Source organism: Nelumbo lutea, chromosome 1 (genome assembly GCF_056320005.1).
Source record: "Nelumbo lutea isolate HS-2025 chromosome 1, American lotus-T2T, whole genome shotgun sequence".
NCBI classification, from domain to species: Eukaryota; Viridiplantae; Streptophyta; class Magnoliopsida; order Proteales; family Nelumbonaceae; genus Nelumbo; species Nelumbo lutea.
In genome coordinates, this window is record NC_142684.1 from 198,462,326 (window position 1) to 198,485,959 (window position 23,634).

General features: G+C 39.2%; 1 protein-coding gene across 1 annotated transcript; it reads left to right on the forward strand.

Annotated features, from left to right (window-relative positions):
• Positions 1–11,183: 11,183 nt before the first annotated feature.
• On the forward strand, positions 11,184–19,123 carry LOC148880257 (putative protein S-acyltransferase 14). The gene is made up of 8 exons (XM_088962129.1): positions 11,184–11,911; positions 12,348–12,594; positions 12,712–12,777; positions 13,396–13,421; positions 14,408–14,531; positions 14,635–14,720; positions 15,120–15,185; positions 18,556–19,123. The coding sequence occupies exons 1-8, from the start codon at positions 11,702–11,704 to the stop codon at positions 18,679–18,681; spliced, it is 951 nt and encodes a 316-aa protein (XP_088818255.1). The 5' UTR covers positions 11,184–11,701; the 3' UTR covers positions 18,682–19,123.
• The last annotated feature ends 4,511 nt before the right edge of the window (positions 19,124–23,634 follow it).

Sequence of the window (23,634 nt, forward strand, 5' to 3'; positions counted from 1 at the left end):
TGTCTGGCATTGCACCCTTCTGTCTGCATTGCGATTCGCAGGGAAGGTCTCATCTAGCAAGAAGTTCATGAGTGGGTCGATCTAGCTCGGCTCTGCTTCAAGGACGGGAGTGACCTCCTCTGCCCCCCCGAGAATGCTAGGCCAAGGTATGTCCTCTATGTACACGGTTCTCATGGCGTTGTGACTGGTGATGGCTAACCGGGACAGGGCATCGGCCTCAGTGTTCTCTGACATCGGGATTTGCTTGATGAAGTGTGACTGGAAGTTGAGCAGAGCCTCCTTTACCTTTGCCAAGTAGGCGATCATAGTTAGCTCGCGTGCTTCATATTCGCCCGTAACCTGGTTGACCACAAGCTGGGAATCACTGCAAATAACTATGTTTTGCTCTTACCTCTTGTGCTAGGCCCAGTTTGGCTATCAATCCTTGTACTTCACCTCGTTGTTGGATGCCGCGAACACAAAGCGTAGCGCGTACTCCAATTTCGTGTCACCCGGGCCACGCAGGACTATTCCAGCCCCGCTACCCTGTTGGTTCGAGAAGCCATCTATGTGAAGGATCCAGGGCTCCTCATCCCAGTTCGCGTTTGGCCTAACCAGGAGAGATGCCACCCTGGCTGCTACCTCACGGGGTTCAGACTCTATTGGCATGGGAGCTCCGGGCTCACTCGAACTAGGGATCTCGGGCTCAACCGGCCTAGAGACTTTGGGACTGAACGTGCACTTGGTGATGAAATCTGCTAAGGCTTGGGCCTTAATAGCAGTTTGTGGCTTATATTGGAGGTCGTACTCGCTGAGCTCGATGGCCCACTTCGTAAGCCGACCAGAAACCTCAGGCTTGAGTAAGACTTGCCTCAGAGGTTTGTCAGTCAAGATGATGACAGTGTGAGCCTGGAAATATGGGCAGAGTTTCCGAGCTGCAATTATCAGTGTGTATGCCAACTTTTCTATCTATGGGTATCTCATCTCTGCTCCCTGCAAAATTTTATTAACATAATAGATGGGTCGTTGGACCCGATCTACTTCTTTAATTAGTACCGAACAGACCACCTCGTTGCTTGCCAAGAGGTACAGTTCTAAGACCTCGCCCTCCTCGAGCCTGGTTAAGGCCGACACACTAGTGAGGTAGTTTTTTAGCTCGTCGAACGCGAGCTGGCAATCTCGGGTCCATTTGAACCCTTTGCCTTTAATTGCTTTAAAGAAAGATAGGCAGTGGTCTACCGACTTGGACATGAAGCGGCTCAGAGCGGCTATGTGGCCATTTAGCCTCTGAACCTCTTTTACCTTTCGGGGTGGTCTCATATCTAGGATGGCCTTTATCTTGTCCGGGTTGGCCTCAATACTGCACCGGTTGACGATGTACCCTAGGAACTTACCCGATGTGACTCCGAAGACACACTTGTTTGGGTTTAGACTCATGCTAAATTGACGCAGAATTTGGAAGACAGAATGTAAGTCTTGTATTAATTCATGCGAAAACTGTGTCTTGATGACCTTGTCGTCTACATAACATTCTATCTTCGTGCCAATTAAGGGCTGAAATAGCTTATTCACGAGTCTTTGGAAGGTCGCCCCAGCATTCTTCAGTCCGAAGGGCATGACCTTGTAGCAGTACAGGCTGAACTTGTAATGACCTTGTTGGCTACCCAGCTCAGGTAATGAACTTCCCTTATGAAGTCTGCTACGATGAGCTTTTTGACCTCCTCATCAATCGCCCTCCAGGATTCTGGGGCTAAGTTGCATTTCTTCTGTCTAATGGGTCTGACTACAGGGTCAGTATTAAGTTTGTGAGTTGTAAGGTTGGGGTCAATACTGGGCATATCGGTCATGGATCATGCAAAAATATCTAAATTTTGAAGTAAGAAACTCACCAGTTCGGATCGTAGAGGTTTCTGGATGGAAGCACCGATCTGTAGTGTCCGAGTCGGGTCCATAGCTGAAGTTGGGATTGCGACCGTTTCTTCTATGGGTGAAGCTTGTTCTTTGCCTTGCTCCGTAGGCCACTCCAGTTTAAGGTTGTCGGCCACCTTGGTTTTTCCTTTCAGGGCGGCAACATAGCACTTGCGGGACTCAAGATGGTCACCCCGCGCTACCCCCACACCGAAGTCTGTAGGAAACTTCATTGCCAAGTAGTAGGTGGAGACCACTACACGTAGGACATGAATGATTGACTGCCCTATTATGGCATTGTATGGGGAGGGGGTCACAACCACCAGGAAATCGTGGTTGAGTCTAACCGCATAGGGCCATGTGCCAACTTCCACACGTACTGTTATTTCCCCGACGGGCCTGACTTCCTCTCCGCTAAAGCCCACTAGGGGAGTGTTCGTGGGCTTCAACTCGCTTCTCTGCAACTGAATATGGTCAAACGCCGACTTGAAGAGAATGATCACCGAGCTGCCTGAATCAACAAGCACGCGCCTGACTTCGAAGTCGTTGATCCTTAGTTTTATGACAAGTGCATCATCGTGGGGGTAGTGGACCCCTCGCGCATCGTCTTCCGTGAAGAAAATCGATTCCTCCTTCTTTGGCCTCTTCAGAGGGTTCTGTTCTTCTCGGGCAGCTACGCAAATTGACGCCTGGGCCGCTGCCGAAGTACAACCCACTACTACCGAACCTCCCACTATCACATGGATGGTTCCCCAAACTGGCCTCTCTTCCAGAGGCTGTCTTTGCGACGGTTCAGCCGGCCTGCTACTGGACTCGGGGGCATCCTTACCATGCTCCCCTTGCCGACCTGACTTATTATTATTATTATTATTATTATTAGTAGTAGTAGTAGTAGTAGTAGTAGTAGTAGTAGTAGTATTATGCTGTACAAAATTTCTCAAGTACCCGCGACAGATGAGTCCCTCTATCTCGTCCCGGAGATTATTACAATGTTCGGTACTATGACCGTGGTCTCTATGGAAACTGCAGTACAAGTTTTTGTTCCTCTCGTTTGGGTTCCCTTTTAGGCGAGGTGGCCACTTTACGTACGGGGCATCTTTGATCGTCATCAAGATCTCAGCCCACTTTGTGTTCAAGGGCGTGTAGTCTGTCCGACCTACCATGCGAGCTCAGAACGATTGGCTTGGTTTCGGCGCCCGAGCTGGATCCTTCCGGTTGTCGCCTTGATTGGGGAGTTCTTCTCTCTTTCTTTTTTCAAACCCGCCCTCAATCCTTCAGTTGATCTCCTCCTCCATTCGCATGAATTTGTCCGCGAGCTTAAGGAACTCAGCAATGGTCCGGGTTGGTTGGCCACTATGTGCCACTTGAACTCCTTGTATGTTACCCCCATCTTGGTTGTCGCGAGCTGAACTGCTAGGGTCCAAGCATGGGATTTGTAGGCATGCGTCGTTAAACCTCTTGATGTAGTTGTGGATGGGCTCCCCTTCCTTCTGGGCCATGCCAAGGAGGCTCTCCTCGGTCCGAGGGCACCGCTTATTGGTGACGAAGTGCGCGGTGAAGACCTGCACGAACTGGGCCCAACTCCTTATTGACCCGGGGGCCAAGTTCCTGTACCAGGTGCGAGCCACTCCTCTGAAGGTGGTAGTGAAGGCTACGCACATACAAGACTCGCTGGCACTAGCCAAGTGCATCTAGGACTAGAAGGCATCGACATGACCGTTGGGGTCAAAGGATCCGTCATACTTGTCGAGTGGGGGGAGTTTGAAGTCTCTGGGCATAGGAACTGCAAGGAGTTCTGATGATAAGGGGGAAGGGGCTGAGAGGATTGGGGCAGCCTTTACCTCTTCCGAGCTTGCTTCTTCTTCACCTCGGAGCTCGGGCAGGACGCGGGTTGCAGTTCGATGGCTTCGCCGGTGGCGCCTCTGCTGCTTGGAAGGCCCGACATTGGCACTGCTTGCCTTGGTGCTATCGAGCTCGATGGGCCTGGACTGCTGGGGGTGGTCCGCAGCTAAGGCGTTGAACCGGTTTTCGATGTGTAGGGGCCCATCCTAAGAGCGGCGAGGTGTTCCTGACTTGATGGATCGGGTTTCTGGTCTACCGGCGCGTGGCGAGGCGGGGGCAGCTGCTCTCTCTCTCCTGCCAGGGGATGAAGCCTGACTTCTAGAGGGGCTCCAAGCCTGGGGGGGCCCAAGCTTGGGAAGCCTCCTGGTGGTGGTGCCTGCCTTCAGGGGAGGGCTTGGCTCGCCTAACAGCGGGGTGCCGAGGTGGGAGCTGACTTTGAGGCTATTGGGGGAACTGTTCCTGGTAGTGGTATTGGGATACATGGTGCAGCATCTGCTGCTGGTAGATTTGATGTTGTTGAAGTTGTTGCATTTGGGCTTAGATGGCTCGCCTGCCAAGCACCAGGTCATCAAGCTGGTTCTGGCTAGTTGCCAGGGGAACAATGGTTGGTTCAGCAAAGGTGGTTCCAATAGAGAGAGGAAGGGGGACGTTCATGGTGGGAATATTCACGGGCACCACTGTTCGTGGCGCATTCAGGCTGGGGATCCCATCCACCGAAAGGGGGATGGTGAACTGTCTGATGCACACCATGGGGGCTTGAGGTTGTTCCCCGGTGGCGTTCATCTCCGTGCTACGTCCGACATTGCTGGAAGAAGCCATGGGTGTTGGGGTTTCTTGGAAAAAAAGTGTTATGAGAGTTTTAGAGGGAGGCTTTTAGGAGTGTTTCCCACAGACGACACCAATTGATGGAGCGCAATCCGATCGGTCCGAACTGTCAATGATCTTGCCTTTGACTAGAGCAAAAGGTGCCTGAAACGGGGGAGAAAGCGAGTAGTCTCTGGGGAGGAACCCAGTGAGAGTGCTCCGAAGCTCAAGTTAGTATTCTCTCAAAGGCAAGATAAGAAAACAGATGGTGCAAAGTTATCACGTACCTTCCTTCTTGGGGGGAAGAGGGCCTTTTATAACCACTTCGCGCACTCACTCCCAAGCTTCTATCAGGTCGGGTATCATTACCTCTGCACTTCTGCCAGTTCGGGTGTCGTCACCTCTCTGGGGAAGACAACCGCCACTGCTCTCTTTGTCAGAGCCATCTCTGTGATTGGAGGTGGTAGTGGCAAGTGGCCGTTGAAGTGCAGTTGTCAAGCGTCAGATCCTAAGCCAGTGAGGTGTGTCGCCTCAAGATACGAACTCCTTTGGTCAGGTACGGTTGTTCAGTTCGGCGGCTTGGAGACGAAGTGCTGGAGTGGTATGCAAGGTGAAGTCTTGAGTTCGAATAGAAGTGTGGCCTGAGCTGCCCTGGGGTGGGCCAGTTCAGGTTGTTGCCCTCTGAGCTCCTCGTAAGGCTCGGGGTTAAAGGGAGAGTTTGGGCTCCTTTTGGGGAGCTCGGACCGTTGGTTCCTCTTCTCGGAGCTTGCGCCTTGAGCGTACTGCCGTGCTGAGCTGTTGCTTTTGCCAGGTCACCCTCGGTTGCTTCCACGTGTTGGGTGGTCAAGAGGTCGGGCCAAATCTTCCTTCATCACTTACACACTTATTTAGTATTAATCATTTTGTATAAAAGAATATGAGACTTGGTATGGTTCAAAAATTATTACACCAATTTGATAAAACTTCATAAAAAGCTCTTGGCTATGAAATTTACGCCAACTGGAGAACGATAAAGATTGAGGGAGGAGACATTTATCGAGATGGAGAGTGAGGGAGAAGAATGAGAAAGATTGAGGGAGAACAATAGAGAGAGAGAGGTTTTGATTTGGCTATAGACCGAAGCTGAGAGATTGAGAGAGATAGAAGGAGTGAGAGATTGAGAGATGACTTTGAGAGTGAGAGAGAAGGAAGGGAGATCGAGAGACAGAGGGAGTGGGAGAGAAATTGAAAACCTATTTTCAGTATATGTTTTTTGTCATGTCCAACATGGACTAAGAGTTCCATGTTGGTAATAGCCACGTTTTTATAATTTTAAATGTAGAGCCGATTGTTAGAGTTTTGTTGGTTTCAGGAACAACCTACAACCTAATTTTAAATGTACAACTGACTTTGACTATAATTTTCCCTTTAATTTATATATTTCATTTACATTATATAGAATAGTTTTTACATATCACATTTAATTTTTGTTTGTTCACCATCTAAAACTAAAAATTGTTTGATTTCTAAGTTGACATTAAATTTTGTATTACATTTCCATCATTGATAAAATTATTTCTTATGTATAAAACTTATTTTTGTTCAATATAATGAATGCACAATATTAGAGATGTACCCAATATTTTATTTTTTATAAATATATAACATTAGATAGGTGCCCAAAATTTTCTCTATCTTTTTTTTTCTTTTATTTTTGTGATTCTTTGTATTTTCTATTATTAAAAATTTTATTATTTGACTATGACATCATTTCATTTCTAGGTAGATTTTGAGTTTGGAATTCCAATTTCATCATTAATAAAAATACTTCTTACATTTTATAGTTATTTATTTTAATTTTTTACTATTTAATTATGGCATTATTTATTAATCCATTTGACCGCAAATGGTCGAATTGCTTACCCACCACTGGGAGGGAAGGAAATTGTTTTGTATTCAAATTACTTTTCAAAATATTTATTTTATACTATTAAAATTAATATTGTAGATTTAATTACAAGAATTTAATGATGAGAAAAATTAATATATCTTAAATATAAGATTTAATGAGAGAGAATAGGAAAATAGTTTTATTTCCAATTGTTTTAAATTTTACATTCCATTTCCATCATTAATAAAAACATTTCTTATTTATCATACTTATTATTGTTTTATATATATATATATATATATATATATATATATATATATATGTTAAAAATGTTTCCGATTTTTTATTTCTATTTTTTTATTTTATCTATTTTTTATTTTATTATTTAATCGAGGCAACATGGATTGACCCATTCGACCCAAAATGATTTAATTTCTTACCACCATCTAGATGAAAACACTATTTTTGCTAGGTAGATTTTAAAAAGTATAAGCTTTTATGTTATTGGAATTATTAATTTATTAAGTATGGATTTAATTAATAGAACTTAATGATGAGAAGAACAAAAATGGCTTAAATATATGATTCAATGAACATGAATGCAAGTTAATAACTTAAATGTTTAATGATAGAGAATTGAATGCATTGAATATCTTTAAATTACCTCTTTTCAACTCATTTAATATCAAGAACCGATTACCCTATTTTCCCTCATTTTTTTATCAATAAATTTAAATATAGAAGGGTAAATTTTGTCCTTGGAAAATTCCAGAAATATTCTTAAGGCCATTCATGCTTTTTAAAGTAGTATAGATATAGATCATATATCACCTTCAAAAAACCACCAAATCACATAGCAATTTAAGCAAATCAAAAGATTCAAAACTGAAATTTGGTGCAAACTTACCAAATACATAACTTTGGATAAATAATGGTTTGATACAGAAGGAAAGCAATGGTTTGTCTCTAACAACCTCAAGTTACTTCTGTCTTGGCTAGATTGGGCCAACAAACTAGGCCCAATTTATTCTGTTTTGGATATTGTTTCAATTTTTTTTGCCTCTCCTGCGAAGAGGTGTCTAATAATAATAATGATGATGATGATGATGATGCTTTTTCTGCATTCCCTAGACTCCGTAGTCCTTAAAAAACTAGATGAGATCTAAACGCAGTTGGATCCATGATCATGTACTGTGCACGTGAGGCCTATTATCCATATATATATATATATATATGATATTTATTTATTTATTTGTTTATAAATATATTTTTTATATTATATTTTTATAAATTTGTTATATTATTTATTTTTTATATATATATATATATATATGATATTTATTTATTTATTTGTTTATAAATATATTTTTTATATTATATTTTTATAAATTTGTTATATTATTTATTTTTTATAAAAAACATGTATATATGATGAAAATAAAAAAAATACTTGTATTTTTGTTTTTACTTTATTTAAATTAGTATATTTTATTTTCTTTTAATAATTTATTAATTTTTAAAGAAAAAAAGTCAAATCAGATTAGATCCAAAGATTCGACTTACCAATAGGATTCAAATTCAAATCGAGTCCTATCAGATTCGATCAGATATTCGGATCGAATTGGAACTGACATGAATTAGATCATATTCGAACATACCCTACTTCAAATTGTCTTCACGTTGCATGTCATACCAAAATTTTGCCACCCATTTGATTATTTGCAAAGTTCAACATTCATGGGTTTACTAATCACCCTAATCCCTAAGTCTGTGTTTGGATTTAAAGAAAAAGGGAGGACTTATATTTGGTATCCTAAAAAGGTATTGGAGCTATTCACTTAGTATATTCTAGAAGAGACACGTACAATACGTGGGCTGAGATGTCAATGTTATATTTAGTTTCTTAACTGAATTTGTTGTGGGTGGCCATAGGGGTGTCAATTGGACTGGATTTGGTCCAATCCAATCCAGTTCAATGTGAGTCCATTACAAATCGACCAGGTCCAATATAATCTGATGACCATTTTGGACTGGTCCAATTTTAATGTCTGGACCGTCCAATCGGTTCAATTTTGTTTTAATTTAGATTAATAATTCTAATCCAAACTTGGTCCTTGGATACCTATATTCTTATCTTCTATTAGTGGACCAGATATTGGCTCAATCCATCCCAATCCAATATAAATTCATTACAGATGGACCAGATCCAATCCAATCCAATAAGTACTTTGAACCATTAAGTCTGGATTGATCCAATTCAATATGTCCTGTCCATCCAATCTATCCAAATTGATTTTGATTTGGACAATATCTAATTCAAAACTGGTCCCTTGACACCTCTATGGATGGGCTTAAATAGCCTCATATTAATTTTATGTTATTAAACATTCAAAAAACCATAAAATTCTAAAAGGGTGAAAATCAATATTTGGAGTCTGATGTCAACTGCGTTTTAGAATATAGTATAGACTTTATATCTGTTATTAAAATTATAAAGAGAGATTGATTGAGGTCTACAGACCGCAATTAGGTGTCTACCACTTGAATCAGAAAACAATAATTATAGTTAATGATAGATTTTTCTGGAATTTCTAAAAATCCTAAACTCATGAACATATGGAACAACTTTCATAGCAAGACTTCTCCTTTAAATTAGGGTAAGACACATAGCTTACAGATATTCAATTTCTTAGGAATCTCATCTAGTTCTCATGATTATACAGTTTCAATTACATTAACATATGTTTTGAGGATGTTTTGGAAGTGATCCAAAAAACTGCTTGGTTTGGAACCAGTCCCCAAAATTGATACAAATTAAGACCCAAACCAGATTTTTATGCTACCGTGTCTTGTTGGGATGCCAAAGATGGTTTCTACCCAGGGAATGAAATGGGTCAAATCTGGAGTAATATGAAAATGGAAGAAAACAGATTTGGATCTTTAATGGATCTCATAGTTGGGACAGACCACATTTACAGGGGTGAATACATAATTGTAAGAAATAAGAATGAATCCAAGATATGAGAATTAAAGGGGTCGGATCTTGGATGGGCCTGATCTATACTCAACCAATCAAAAAATATCGATCATCCCAATCAAATGCTAAATTCAGACATTGGAACCCGAGTGGGATTCTATTCCCAGGTTGATATAATATAACGCATTGATCAGAATTGGGCCTTGTATCTATTAAAATACAATAAACAGGAATTACGCGCTTATTGGGCCTTTAGATTCCTTTTTTTTTTGGTGAATACAAGCCTGGGCCCGAAACTCAAAGGTCCAGATCAATAATACATAACCCAAAAACAATGGTTAGATTCGACTCGATCTTGCTCGGTCTAATTACTAATGTCCTAGCGTTTTTTTTTTTTTTAATTTTCCACAATTTCGTTTAATAAAACTCTGCATCAAGGTTTTTAAAACCGACCGAGAGATTGAATCAGTCAGGGGTCAGGTTTTTGGGTCGAATGGTCCGAATGATTGGCCCATTTTAACAAAAAAATTAAAAACAGTTAAAACTGTTGAACGATTCAACCACCCAGGTCAGTGGCTTGCTGACCAAATCAACGTTCTTTTGCAAATATTTGGTTTTGTGGAAAAACAGAACTTGTCACCCGACCGATTCCCGATTTTTTCGGTCCGATTTTGGAAACCATGCTCTGCATTGTATTGGTCTCGACAGGAATGGCAATGGAGGGAGATCATATTTTTCATCTCTAACCCTGATTTATAAATAAATCCCCTTCCTCAATCCTAATCCCCATCAAAGATAAAAATTATCCTCTATGGTGGAGATGGGTTTCTCATGGGGATTCGAATCTCGAAATTTGTTAATAATGATATTTTAAAAAAATAGATTTACTTAAAATAAAGGAAAATTTTAAAATATAAATAACATTATATGTATGTATGTATAAAACAATCTCCACCTCTCATCCATTGGGAAAAATTGCCATCCCTAACCTTGAGTAGTAATATGTTTGACATGTCTTTTGGTATGATATTTCAGGCTTTTTAAAACTTGGAAAACCAAAGTTTGATTTTCTCTTTGTGATATGAAACCTACAGGACCTATACCCTTGAAAATTTAGGGCCCGTTTGGTGCATCTTTCCATGTGGTTTTTTGGTTGTTTATAAGCCAAGCAGACCAATTTTTGATCTATTCTTGTTTGGTTCGTGGAAGATCTAGTCGCCAAAAGTCGAAGTGCTGAAAAGACGCAAAAAACCCATTTTAGGCTGATTTTGAGAAGTTCTAAATGAAGTTTTTTGTATCTTTTGGGTTTTATTCTTGTGTGAAAAGACATGTATCTGCCAAACTAGCTTCAAGCTACTTAGATCGTCATGCAAAAGCTCAATGCATCTTTTGACCGGCAAAACTACCAGAAGATCTTCCCAAAAAGACGTACCAAATGGCCCTTATAAAAGTCTAAACCGATAAACAATCTGAAAGCTTCAAAGGAACCTTTCTATCTTTTTAGTTTTTTACACTTAAAAATTTTCATTTAACATTACTTACCAAATAGTATTTTAGGTCTTTAAGGACAAGATGCTAAGAGTTGGTTACTGTCTTTTTGGCTATGGAAAATTTTGGATCCGTACCCTATATTTTGGGTCAAGTGATAATTTAATCTCCATGTTTCAAAATGCAACAATCCAATACCCAACTTTCAAATGTGACAATCCAATACCTGCCGCGTGGAAAGTTAGAGAACCAAATTGTCACTCGAGGGAAAGTAGAGCATAGTGATAGGGAATTTTATCTTTGACTATTTTGGCTGTTAGAAGATCTTGGCAAAGATAATTTCCAAACGGTACCTAAAATTGCTTTAACCGCTTTTACTTTTAGCTTTTCTTTCCGAATAAAGCATAATTAATAGCAATCTGAAGGTCTGAATCAATCTAAATTAAGAGTATTACAATTTTCTTTGCTTCGTCCACCCGCCTTCGGATCCGAGCCCTCGTCGTCTCGTCGTCTCGTCGAGTCTCCTCCCACGCATTTCCTATTTCTCTTTCTAAATTTTGCAAAATTTGGAGTTTATATTTCTGGGTTCGTTTTGTTCTCTAGTTTCAAGACAGAGGAGAAACCAGAGAGGCCCGACTGGGTATGGAATTCCACGCATCGCCCGGAATTCCAGAATCCCAGCTGCTTAACTTGTAAACCCTAGATACAGAGATCGGATATACAGATTGATGTGCATGCTTCCATTTAGATTCATATAGTCCGTATCTATATTACAAAGAAACTTTTGTATAGAGTGGAAAAAAAATCAAGATATTTGTCTTCTTGATTTCAATATGCACAGATCCGGTGCTGTAATGGCGTGGAACGTTTTCAAGTTTTGTACGGCTCTACGTGGGCTTGGGTCTATAATGATCTTATTGGTCCTCGGCGTTGTCGGAGTCACGTATTATGCCGTCGTCATTACCAATTACGTCCCGGCTTTGTACGACGGTGGTCTTGATTCCATCACGGCTCTTGCTGTCTTGATCTTGTTTCATGGCCTGGTAAGCTCTCTCTCTCTCTCTCTCTCTCTCATGTTCCACAAACTTTTTTCATTATCTATTTAGCTGTAAAGTTTTTGCCCTAATTTTCTGGTTTTTAATTTTTTGCCTTTTGGCTGAGAAGGTTACATTTGTAGTTTTGGAGTTGGGTGAGTTAGTTACCCTGTCAGATATAGAATTGGATGTTTTTTTGTCAGGAAATTTTAACCGTTAATGATTTCTATTTCCAAGAAACTGCAGATCTTAATTTCTTCCATTTTGTTTTTTATTTGTGGGGTTGATAGAAAAAATAGTTTTTTTTTTTTTTTTTTTTTTCTGCTGAAAAGAAATAGCTGATCCAGCAAAAAATGAAGCGAGGAACTATTATTAAGTATTACGCTTTTTATTCTAATTGGAATCGACACACTTATGGTTTTAAGAGGTTATTTTGATTATGCAGTTGGTGATGCTGTTGTGGAGCTACTTTTCCGTTGTTTTAACCGATCCTGGCAGTGTTCCACCAAACTGGAGGCCAACCTTAGATGAGGAAAGAGGAGAAAACGACCCATTAATGGGTATAGAGTTTGGTGCCGCAGGTGCAGGTCTGCAGCAATCAGCTATGCTGCCTGACCCAGCAAATCCAAGACTCCGGTACTGCCGGAAGTGTAACCAGCTGAAACCACCTCGATGCCATCATTGCTCCGTTTGTGAGTTCTTCCATCTATACATGCATTTTCTTTTCATAAACTTATTGGTTTTGTTATGAGAGGCACCAAAAAGAGAAAAAATGAATAAAAATATTGAAATTATTCAATTGGTTTTAGGTGGGAGGTGTGTCCTGAAAATGGACCATCATTGCGTGTGGGTCGTCAATTGTGTTGGGGTTACTGGTAGAAAACAGATAAAAGAAGTTACAACCTACAAGGCGATTTTCCACCAAACTTCTTAAAAAAACCCAAAAAAAAATTGTTGTATTAACATTATCCTTCCTCTTTTTGCAATATTTTCTCAAATCTAGTTTCTTTCAACCTTTCAACCACTAGATTTCAAATAGAAATGGCCATGATCCTATTGCTTACCTTCCAATGGTGTCTAAGTCTAAGATGAGAAGAACTAAATCGTTCATATTAGTTTAACTTCTAGGCACTCACAAGCTCCAGGATGCTCTCAACTTTGACTTATAATCTTTGAAATATCTTCTGTATTTATTTATTTTTTTATCAGTAATCAACATTAAATTTTATTACTTAGAGAAAGAAGAGAGTACAGAAACAAGGGCAGCATCGGCTACCATCAATAGAATACATAGAGAATTTAATATTCAGTCTTGCAACTGAGCCCAGAAGCACTCTACCCTATTTACCCCTTGCTTTGCTAGTTGGTCAGCTAGGCCATTTGCCGACCTACGAGTCCATTGAAATATCAGCTGCATATCCCTTGAAAACCTCTTGAATTGTTTGGTTTTGTTTCTGAAAAACCAAGGAACCTTCTCATTCTGTTTTAACCAGCTTATTACTATTTTGGAGTCACATTAGCTTTCGAGTCCCCATTTCCATAGATTTCTGCATCCCATAAATTACTGCCTTCAATTCTGCTGTTACAGAGTCACACACTCCAATGGGGCCTGAGTACATTCCCATGATCACTCCACTTTCATTTCTTAAAACCCCTCCAATTCCCGATGGTCCCGGATTCCAAAATCTACTTCCGTCGAAATATCTTCTGTATTTAGAGTTTATATATCATCATCTTTGCAATTTACAAGATTGACTTTGCATTTCTCTGGGCATGATATGTTTGCATCTCCCTTGTGTTTTTGGACACAACATGCAGGAATGTTTTCCTACAGAGTCACACACTCCAATGGGGCCTGAGTTCATTCCCATTATCACTCCGCTTTGATTTCTTAAAACCCCTCCAATTCCAGATGGCCCCAGATTCCCAAAGCTACTTCCGTCGAAATATCTTCTGTATTTAGAGTTTATATATAATCATCTTTGCAATTTACAAGATCGATTTTGCATTTCTCTGGGCATAATATGTTTGCATTTCCCTTGTGTTTTTGGGCACAACATGTAGGAATGTTTTCCTACAGAGTCACACACTCCAATGGGGCCTGAGTTCATTCCCATTATCACTCCGCTTTGATTTCTTAAAACCCCTCCAATTCCAGATGGCCCCAGATTCCCAAAGCTACTTCCGTCGAAATATCTTCTGTATTTAGAGTTTATATATCATCATCTTTGCAATTTACAAGATTGGCTTTGCATTTCTGTGGGCATAATATGTTTGCATCCCCCTTGTGTTTTTGGACACAACATGTACGAATGCTTTTGTCTTCTAAATAGGTGTCTTACTGTCTTATCTGCTATTAATTTGGGTGGTGGATGGTTTTAATCATTCTTTCATCCATTTATTTGTTTACTAGATATGCTGGAATCACCACAAGAAAAGGAAAAAGAAAGAAAAGAACCAATTACGACAATCCTGATTGTTATATTCTGTTTAATCTCAATGCAGTTCTACACGTTTCTTGAGACAACTTTGGTCACCTTATCATTGTTGCCACATTTCATAGCATTCTTTAGTGATGGAGAAATACCTGGAACACCAGGAACTCTTGCAACCACTTTTCTCACATTTGGTGAGTTTCAACAAGTTTAAATTCTGAAGATTTTTTTTTTCTCTTGCTTTCATGCTTTCTTCTTCTATCTTCTTAAATATGACCGCTTCACTCTGTTATCCAGTTTTAAACTTAGCATTTGCATTGAGTGTGATGGGATTTCTGATCATGCATATATCACTGGTTGCTGCTAATACCACCACTATTGAGGTAATACCTGTTTTCCAGGTTATTTTACATTTTTTTCATTCGTTCATTCTCTCTCTGTCTCTGTCTTGTCTCTCTCTCTCTCTCTCTCTCTCTCTCTCTCTCGTGTGTGTGTGTGTGTGTGTGTGTGTGTGTGTGTGTGTGTTTGCATGCATGCCTTTGAGCCCATGCCTCTGTGTATCAGATTGTTTTACTTTTTCTCTTTCACTCCTTTGTTGTTGTTGTTGTTGTTGTTGTTGTCATTATTATTATTATTTCTCAGTAATGCAAATATACTTAGCCTTTTCTGAAAGAAAAAAAAAAACAAATTATTTGTCTGTGTATCTCGAGCACCCAACTTCATGGTTGGTATGCAGGTTGTTTTCCATATAATTAATGGTGGCTTGGTTTTCTTGTAATCAGGCATATGAGAAGAAGACCACTCCTAAATGGCGTTATGACCTTGGTCGCAAGAAGAACTTTGAACAGGTGATTGCATTTTCCTACACATTGCGGATTTTCTTCTGTTTCTTTTACTGGAACTTTTAAATGTTTAATTATTGATAGCCTTCTGTTAAACCATGTAACCCATGCTTTTTTTAGATGAGTACAAGTAACCCGTGTTTAATGCCTCAACCATGAAAGGTTCCAAGGTAATCCAAGCTTAATATACAGATCAGTTTGCCATGGTTACACTTTGTGTCAGGACTATGTATTGTTGAAATTCCTGACTGAAAACTTGACACTGGTCTTGGTAATTGTCCATCCTTGAAGGTTTCAAAGTAAACCAAGCTTAATACACAGATCAGTTTTCCATGGTTGAACTTAGTGTCAGGACTGCGTATTGTTGCTACTCCTGACTGAAGACTTTATGCTGGTCTTGCTAAGTGTCCCTCCTTGGTTTGCATGACTGACTAAGATCATGGTCAAGTCGGTTTCTCTGATTGTTCAGCTCAATACCACGTTTTGCACTGTCAGAAGTCCTCTTAATTGGAAATACAAGGTTGTGTTTTCAGGTTTCTAGCTTCTTAGCGAGTCTGATAACAGATGTTTTACATTACTTTTTCTTCTTGAGATTATTGATGCTTTTCTGCTTGTATGTTTAGTGGTACTTATATTACATGAAAAGTACCAGACCATAAAACTAACTTTTGAAGGCATCATTAACTATTAACCAAACCAACCATTCAATGCAGAATGTACATCCATATTTTTGTGGATGAACTGACACAACATTAGTGACCAAAACATAATGGAATAGATGACAAGGAACAACATGGAGCTGTGACAACAGCTTTGCGACTTGTCAAAAGAAAATTGGTGACATAGTTAATTGTCTTTGTTGGTTGTTCATCTAGGGATAACCTAGGGGGTGTCAATGGGTTTGGGTTGAATGGTAAACCACCTTGACCTGATCCTACAGGATTGGGTTTGAGGCAGGTTATTTTGGCTGTAGGATCGGGATAGGGTTTTAATACTCTAATCTGAGCCGGGTTCTGGTCAGTATTGGGTTACATTACTCAGACCCATTGAGTCATGTTCCCTGCATAAAGAAGGTATTCTTGTAATATAATACAACTTCTAACCCCATAACCCTAGGGTTTTCTTTTGTTTTCATTTTTTGGTCCCTCTTTTATTTATTTTCTTGAAGAGAAGATAGATTGGAAAAGGAGAAGGGACAACATAAGCAGACTGTAGAGCAGTTACAACCTAGTTTTTCTTTTGTAAATATCAGCGGTAAGTTTTCTTTTTCTTCCTTAAGAAAAGAACTACTTAATGCTTGCTCGTGCTGTGCAAAACTTGGGGTTAAAACAATGTTAAAGAGAGCTTTACTGGGTTCTGCTACAAATAAGAGGTTTCTTGTTTGTATTTCTTCTTCTTGCTTCTTAAACATCCTTGTCTCTTTATTCCATTTGCATTTTTTTTTTGCTTCTTGCTTTTTGCTCTCATCATGGAAGTTAGCTTTTATTGTTTCTTTGCAATTTTCTTCTTCACCAACATTGAAAACCTTGGATATGGAGAGTGACCGAAGTAAAGCTTTAATATTTTTCCTTTGAGACTTCTCCTAATAGATGACACTGCATTACCTTCATTTCTTGGTATGAGGTTCTTTTAATTTTGAATGTTTTTTTTTTCCAGGAACTATTTTCCTCTAATCTTTATTTTCTTTTGGTATGAGGTTCAACTCTATAGAATTGGTGCATGTTTAGAAATTGTCTTATTAACTGGGTTGGGGTAAGTTTGGGTTGAGGCAAACCGGTGCCGATCCTGGCCTGTTGACACCCCAGGAGGTCAATTTTGGCATCCAGAGGGTGGAAAGAATTGCTGCTGCACATTTGTTTTTTTTTTAAGGTAAAGTATATTCATTAAAGTAAAAGCCCTAGTACGATTGTGTATAATGGGACATACAAGTATATGGCTTACTTTATCTGTATGTCTATATCTTTGTGCATATTTTCAGAAAACAAAATAGAACCGTCTCAAACCAAAATATTCTTCATGACTAGAACTCCAAGATATTAAGGTGCATGTTATCTTGGACTGAAGCTTCTCCTCATTGCATGCCACATTCCAGAAAATGCATGACTTTCTTTCCTTCCAAATGTTCCAAATGACTGCTGCTTAGATGCTATTCCATACCACTTTCCCTTTCTTAGATAGACCTCTCAAATTCCAGCCCGTCTGGGAAGAATATCACTGTCCTGAAGAGATTTAGATACAATGTCCTGGATGTATTAGCCACTTTACGATGCACAAACAGGTAGTCCACAGTCTCCACTTTTGATCCACACATCAGACATAAGTTGGAGTTGATTTGAAAGCCTCTTCTGATTGGGCTATCCCTAGGAATGAGGCCTTTGAAGTAACACAAGTCACCCAGATTTTTCTGCCAGGGGAATCCACAATACGTGCCTTAGATCAAGCTTCTTAAAAAGAGGGATCTGGTGGCGAATGTTCCTGAACTATCTCCCTTCCAAACCTTGGCATCGGGGCTCAATAATTTAGGCTGCACTGAGTTAACTGAACTTAATAATTCTGTTCGGCTGTTGATCTCCCAATTGTTTAGGTTCCTTCTCAAACTGGGACGCTAGATCACCTGATCCTTGAAAGCTTCAAAGCAATCTGCCACCAATACTATGTTTCTAGCATACAGTCAATTATCTTTTATGACACCCCTGCATGTTTACATGTGCACGGTGGAGATTTGGAGATGGGTGATGGTTATTCACATTTATCCTGGAAGCATACTAAGCCGTATAATCTATTGGATATGCCAAACCTGGCCTATCTTCTTCTTCTTTGGTATTAGCAATGTTTAAAACATGGAGGCGTTAAAAGAAGCATTCCACTATCTGAGACATGAGGCATAGTTCAGAACATAAGAGGCATAAGTCTCCAGAGCACAATGCCTCCTCAAGAGGGAGGGGGATGAGGAGGAAGAGGAAGATGGAGGATCCTTTTTTTTTCTTTTTCTTTTTCTTTTTGTTTCCTTTTTATTAATTGAAAGTTGCCATTTCAAATTAAAAAGATGCATAACACTAGCTGAAAAGGCAAGGGGGATTATTGAAATGGACCATGTATATGTGTTGGGATTGTATCACTGCACTGTGCAGCAAAAGACATGATTGTATTACCAACCCAGGGTGTTGCTTGTTCGTATGTTAGCTGGTTCATTCCAGCAGGGGGGGTATTAGTGGTGCGGGGCACCAAATACCGAAAAAAAAAAACAGAAAAGAATAATTTGTGAAATGCCAATCAATGAGACGTGCATCCAGATCCAGATGCACCTTAGTAGAACTCTTAGTATTTTTTTATTGATTGATTTGACTGATAGGATTTACATTTTTTTGAGTATCAGGTGTTCGGGACAGACAAGAGATACTGGTTTATCCCTGCATATTCAGAAGAGGATTTAAGACGGATGCCAGCACTTCAGGGTCTAGAGTATCCATCAAATCCTGTTTTGGATGCCCAAGAGTACTAACGGTGAAGTAGTAGCGCAATTTGTGGAACTCCAGAATTGTTTCCTGTAGCAACATATCTGACCCTCCCTTCCCCCAAACAAATGAAGAAACATCTATAAACAGATGGTGCACATTGTTGGGCATGGGTTCCATCTATTCCCGGACATCGGATTTTGCAATCATCAGCGACGAATAAACTTCAGCGCCCAAAAGGGAATTTCTCAGCTCAGGTAGTGCGGTTAGGACAGAGGTGGGGTTAAGAGCGAAGAAGGGAAATAGCTTTACGGGATGGTGCTTCTTCATGTATCAACTGTAAAAGTTGGTGATTTTGTGGGACTTGGGAAATATTATTATTGTAAAAGAAGGGATGCACATTCCATAGTTTACTTGTATGTGTTGTATGTTTATTGTAGCTAATCTTGGCGACCTGGCAACACGTAAAGATGATCAGTTTTACTTCTCTCTCTCTGTCTCTCTAATTAAGTAAAATTACAATATTAAAATTTTAAGTAATATATGATCAAAGATAGTGGTGGATCCTGGATCCAATTGGATCAAATTTGGTACAATGTGTTGCAACGTATTGATTCATAGCATGGTTTTTGAAGTTTGAACTGTCATTGACCGCGGATGGTTGGACTGTTCGGCTTGAAAAACTGTTCAGGCAATCAGTTCGGTTTCACTCTTAATTCATATCTCGTTGATTTGGACGACTCAATTCGTTTGATTTGAGTAATGTTTTTGGCTTTTTTTTTTTATATTTTTGGGTAAAGTACAAAGATCCTCTTGTACTATGGAGTCTGTGATAAAGACCCCCTATACTTTTTTTTTGCAATAAAAACCCCCTGGATTTTGGCTGTTAGACAAAGACCCACTCCGTTAACGTTCCGTCAGTTAATTTTGAAAAATATTCTCATTTGAGTGTTTAAAATTTTTTAAATGCCTAAATTACCCTTTTATAATTAACTTAAATTTAGCAGCTTCTTTTTTTTTTTTTTTTCAATTTATGAAACCATCCTCCCCACTTCCTTCGATTTATATGTCGTCCTCGTTGCCTCCTTGGCATCCCCAAGAAAAGGCAGGTATAAGTCTCATGCTCTTGCAGAGCGACGCACGATTGAAAAACATATCCTTTCGTTGCTCAAACGGATGACACTTTCAAATGCGGTGGTGAATTCTGGCGATGGAAACGAGGGAGACAAGTATTCGGGGTCAAATCCGAAAGCAATCTTGCAAATGTTGTCAAAGGCAAATCTCTAGAGGATATCTTATAGATTGATTACAGACTTCTCTATAGCTTCTGGCTGTATAACTAAAAATGCAGCATTCGAATCCATGGACATAGAAACAGAGAGTAATGATCTGGAAAACAGAAGAGAAAGGGACGGCGATACCTCTAACAAGAAAGAATGACTTGACCTTCCAATTGAAATTTTGCAATCCTACATCCAGAACTGAGAAAGGTTTCATGTAATTTCTCCTTTGATGGAACTGGTTCATAACCATAGATAACTAACTACTTGTGTGAACCCGAAAGCTGCATTTGTTAATTCGACTACAGTTGGAATTAGGTACGCGGATGATCAATAAATATGAAAACAGACATGGATGTTGAACTGAGAAATGGGGCCATGCTAGTTTAGTTCAGTACGTACTTGAGTTCAAGCGTTCAACAGCTAGGTCGATTTGAGTAAAACCAACGATATATATCAAAATGTCCCAAAGTTTCCAAATCAATCTGATCAATTCCTCTGGTGCTATATATGGACTTGTGGGCACAACCTGATTGAACTAATTCGATTCAGCTTCACCCTTGCAGTTTCATAAAGCAGGTTGCAAATTCTTCGGAGACATGTATAAGATATATGTTGCTTTCTTGTAAACGATCCTTTGTGGACAAATACTTAAGTTAGGTGAGATGAATAAGAAACATATGAGAGATTCAATAATTGGCGTACAAAGTAGTCCTCTTGGCGTCATCTTGCAATGGGCCTGCAATTGAACCAATCAAAGTCCTATGACGGTAAATGGTGCTTGCTCTGTTTTGGCGTCAACAAATACCAGTTGCAAATAGAAGTGGTTCTTGAATTTTCTTTCCTTGTAATGCAAGAGAAAAGAGCTCCATAAATCTTTGCATATTGTGCAGCTTAACCCCTCCACATCTCTCTTAATTTCTTGACGTCAATGATTAATGTCCCTTGCCATTTCTCAAGTGTCCTTGATTATTGGGTCGATCTTCCATGGAATGGTTATACACTTATACCTTGTCTAGATTCTCTCTGTTGAGAAGCTTCGGTTATTAATTAGCCATTCAATTGGTACACAATGGAGGCATTCCACGGCATTGCAGATTTTAGACTAGCTCTGTAGCTCATAGAGCGAAATCAATAATTCTCTAAAGAATAATGAAAGCTACCTATCGAAGGCACACCTTTCGGACACACACACGCACGTTAGGTACCGTAGTCTTTTTCATGTTCTTCGACTATCTATTCTCTGCAACCCATTTGCTACCTTGGTCAGACTGTAATATTCTAATGTGGTTCAAAAATCTCATTTCATTCAGGGCATGAAACCATCCCTTGCTACTTTAGTTCTTTTGGTGAAAGTTTTCTAGAAGTTCAACATATGGACCTCACTACGGAACAAATCTTCACCAGAGAATAGTAACTCCAGAAGACGCATTTTTAAGATGGCTAGTTTTTTGTTGATGCATTAGGTTTAACGTTTAAGAGAGAATGGCAATAAAAAGAAAATAGAGAAAGTTTAATAGGGTATTTTGATAATTTAACGGCAATGCAAAAGCTTAGCGGGGTCTTTGTCATAGACCCCATAGTTCAAGGGGGTCTTTGTAATTTACCATTTTTTAAATTGAAATGAACTACTGATTCGAACTGAACAGTCAAGCTGTTGACTAAGACTGTGTTTGGTTGCAATGCAAATAAATTTGCACTGATACAATTATACAAAACCATGGTAGTGTAAATTCTGACCTATTTTTGTTTCAAATTTTAGCTTATTTTGTTTGAGTGCAGTACAAATGAAATAAATTAATACACGAAGCAGAATAAAGTTGGTAAAAGTCATTCTGGGTTTTCAAGAAAATAATAGTGACCCTTTGGTAGAATGAAGCAAAGCAAATATTTTCCGGTAACCTAGGTCTTAACTTGAAAATTAAGGGCTTGTTTTGTTCATGGGAATAGGGTTCTGAATTGATTGTTTGGTTTGCTAGAATCGGAATCCCATTCCCATTCTTAGTGGAGTGGCATTTCTTATTCTCTATTTGAGGGAATGGCCATTCCCTCCTCTTCCCTTGGGAATGAAATCCCATTCCTACTGATTCCAATTTCCATTTTGATTATTGTTTGAACTAAACAAACAATGTGAATAGATCATTCCGATTCTGATTCTAAAGGATTTCGGTTTTAATTTTGACTGCGAACCAAATGAATCCTACAAATACCGTTTATTTTCTATTTAAAACATTTTAATATAATTATTTATATTTTTTTGTTTTGCATTAAACCAAATGCAGCTTAAAATTGTGATGTATGAATCCTTTGGGTTTTGGACATTGACAATATTTCCTCACTTAAATCTTTGTTAGAGCTGTCAATAGATTGTGTCTATTTCAGGTGCATTGGAGTTCACATCTGTGCCCCACATACACATCTGAACATGCATTGGAAGATGTTCCCAATACGCGGTTGCTAGAGCTATAAATCGGGTCGGGTCATGGGTGATTTTGTACCGGCTCGACATGATGGCATGTGGGCCGTGCTAGGCACAACATGATTGTGCTGCCTGTAGCACTGCCCACGGGCCCACAACGGGATGAACGCAGCCTACCCCAAGGAACTAGCCGTTGGAGACTGCCCCAACAACTAGTTTTAGCTTTTTTAGGGTTTTTTACAGAAATACCCCCTAACAACCATAAACAATTATATATGGGGTATTTATGTATTCTGGCTTTGAGGGGAGAAAAAATGACAAAAATGCATCCAACAACTATATTACAACTAGTTTGGGGGGCATTTTGAGTAAAGTAATAAAATGACTTTACAATGACCAAAATACCCCTCTCAAGAATTAAAAAATAACTAGTTTTTAGGGTATTTTGGGTGATTAAATTATTTTTAATTCTTATAAAGTAGCCCAATTCTCCACCATTCTCACCACACTAGGTCAGTAGTTCTCTTCTCATAATCTCTCAAGATCTCATACACTCTCTCATACTCTCAATAATCTCTCTCTACTCTCTAATTCTCAAATCTTGAATTTTTTCAAGTTTCAACAAGAAGGCTTGCTCAAGTTTCTCAAGTTAGCAATTTGGGAAGTTTAGAGACTTCGACCGTTGAAATCAAGTTGGGATTCTGAACTGGCAATCCAGAAGAGTGCAATTAAATTAATTTTTATTTTTTTAGAATTAAAAAAAAGGGTTGACTCTTCTTGAAACCGATTCCATATCATGTTCAATGCCAATGATATTCAATTATAACATGATAGTGTTAGCATTGATATGAACGCTATTGAAATTTCCAGAGTTCCCCACCCTAGTACTGGTACTGCTGTTGGGGGTAGGAAAAAGAAGGGAACTAGGGAACTAAAGTGACTTGCCTAGTTTGGAAACTATTTAAAATAGAGGAGGTTAAGGGGAAGGGAAAAATGGTCATTTGCCAAAAAATGTAGGAGCGACTTTAGCTATTGTAGTAAGAGTGGTACTAGACACTTTAGTAGACATTTGCTCACCCATGAGAAACAAGAAGAAGAAGGGAAATAAAAATCCCAAACACAAATTATGAGGGGGTTTTGGTATTTTTAAATAGTCACAAGAAAAAATAAGACAAGAATTGGAAAAACATATTGTACATGCTGAACAACCATTTTTATTAGTTAAGGATAGTAAACTTGTAAAATTTTTATGTAATTTTGTATATCCTCAATTTTAAAAAGTTTCTAGAAATAATATTAGA